Source organism: Hibiscus syriacus, unplaced genomic scaffold, assembly GCF_006381635.1.
Source record: "Hibiscus syriacus cultivar Baekdansim isolate YM2019G1 unplaced genomic scaffold, ASM638163v2 tig00110528_pilon, whole genome shotgun sequence".
NCBI classification, from domain to species: Eukaryota; Viridiplantae; Streptophyta; class Magnoliopsida; order Malvales; family Malvaceae; genus Hibiscus; species Hibiscus syriacus.
This window is the reverse complement of record NW_024062770.1, coordinates 4,365,380-4,366,726: the sequence shown is the minus strand read 5'-3', so window position 1 is coordinate 4,366,726 and position 1,347 is coordinate 4,365,380. Positions and strand designations below refer to the sequence as shown.

The following is a 1,347-nucleotide window of genomic DNA, read 5'->3' as shown; positions in this document are numbered from 1 at the left end:
GATTTTAAAAAAATAATTGAGTGATGAAAATAAAATAAATGTGAGTTGATGCAGTAAATGTACAGTTTACCCAATTATAAAACCACACAATTCACAAAACAGAAGAATAAAAAACGAGAGGGAACAATGCTTGAACCTTGCTAGCTATTTGTTTCCTTGTTATTTATCTTTGAAAATTCAGACCGAATGGTAAAGTGGGAAATTTATTTTTAAAATATAGTAATTTATTATTCGCAAAGGATACAAATCGTAAATAACGAGAACCATGACCGTCTCCGATACTATTAATATTATTTCCTTCTTTTCTTTTGTTTCATGGCTAAACTCCACAGCTTTCCCGAGAAACAAACATGGAGTACATGGGAGGAGATTTTACTTGCCTGCGTCGTTCATCGTTACGGCAGCGACAGTTGGGACTCCGTTGCCATGGAACTCCAGAAACGAACTTCCACGCTTACCCCTCTCCTGTCAACACAAGTTTGAATACCTTAAACGCCGTTTCGCTGTAAACGGCGGCGCGACGATAAAACTACTAATAACGTCTTCATCGCCGCCGTTCCTTGGCTTGATGAGCTCCGGAAACTCCGCGTCGCTGAACTACGCCGCCAAGTCCAACAATATGATCTCTCCATCGTGTAAAAAATTACTAAATCAAATTTTTAATGTAAAAAAATTAATTATTTTTCGCGGACAAAAAACAAAGTTTGTTTTTTCTTGCTCTTTTTTTTTACAGATCCTTACAATTGAAGGTGCAGAAACTGAAAGAAGATAGAGAACATAGCTTGATAGAGAATGGAAAAGAAACTGGAAAATCGGATATGAAGAGAGATAAGGAAAGCGAAAAAATTGAACAAGATAATGAACCGAGAATAAAATCCGAAGACAGATTCATAGCAGGGAAGAGCCCGACCAGGAGAACCATTCGGGTAAATGAATCTAATTCTACATATCTGAAAGAGAAGAGTCCGGGAACCGGGTCGGTGGAAGCGGAAATTAAACCGTTGGATATGAAACGGCGAAGGTGACGCAGAGCGTGAAGCCTGCGGGCGGAGATTCCTGCAACGGCAGCTCCGGTAGTGTGGCGAAGGGATCGGCTGAAAACTCAAGGTGAATTGACCCGAGGGAAACCGGTGAATCGCCGGAGTCAATGGTCGAATCTAAAGGGTAAGAATCTAATAGACAGAGCATCGATGTACAGAGCACGGCGAGCCTGTCCGGCAACGAAAATAAAATGCTGAACCGGATAATGAGGAGTTGGACCAATTTACCACCATCAAGGAGGTGTCTGCTGAATCTCAGCCGTTGATAGAGCTTCTCAAGATCTTTCGGTGACATAAAGTCGGCTCA

The 1,347-nt window shown here is 41.3% G+C and overlaps 1 protein-coding gene across 1 annotated transcript; it reads left to right on the top strand.

Annotated features, from left to right (window-relative positions):
* The first annotated feature begins 208 nt into the window (after window positions 1–208).
* LOC120130171 lies at window positions 209–1,347 on the top strand. Its single transcript, XM_039147478.1, has 2 exons — window positions 209–635; window positions 734–1,347. The coding sequence occupies exons 1-2, from the start codon at window positions 266–268 to the stop codon at window positions 745–747; spliced, it is 384 nt and encodes a 127-aa protein (XP_039003409.1). The 5' UTR covers window positions 209–265; the 3' UTR covers window positions 748–1,347.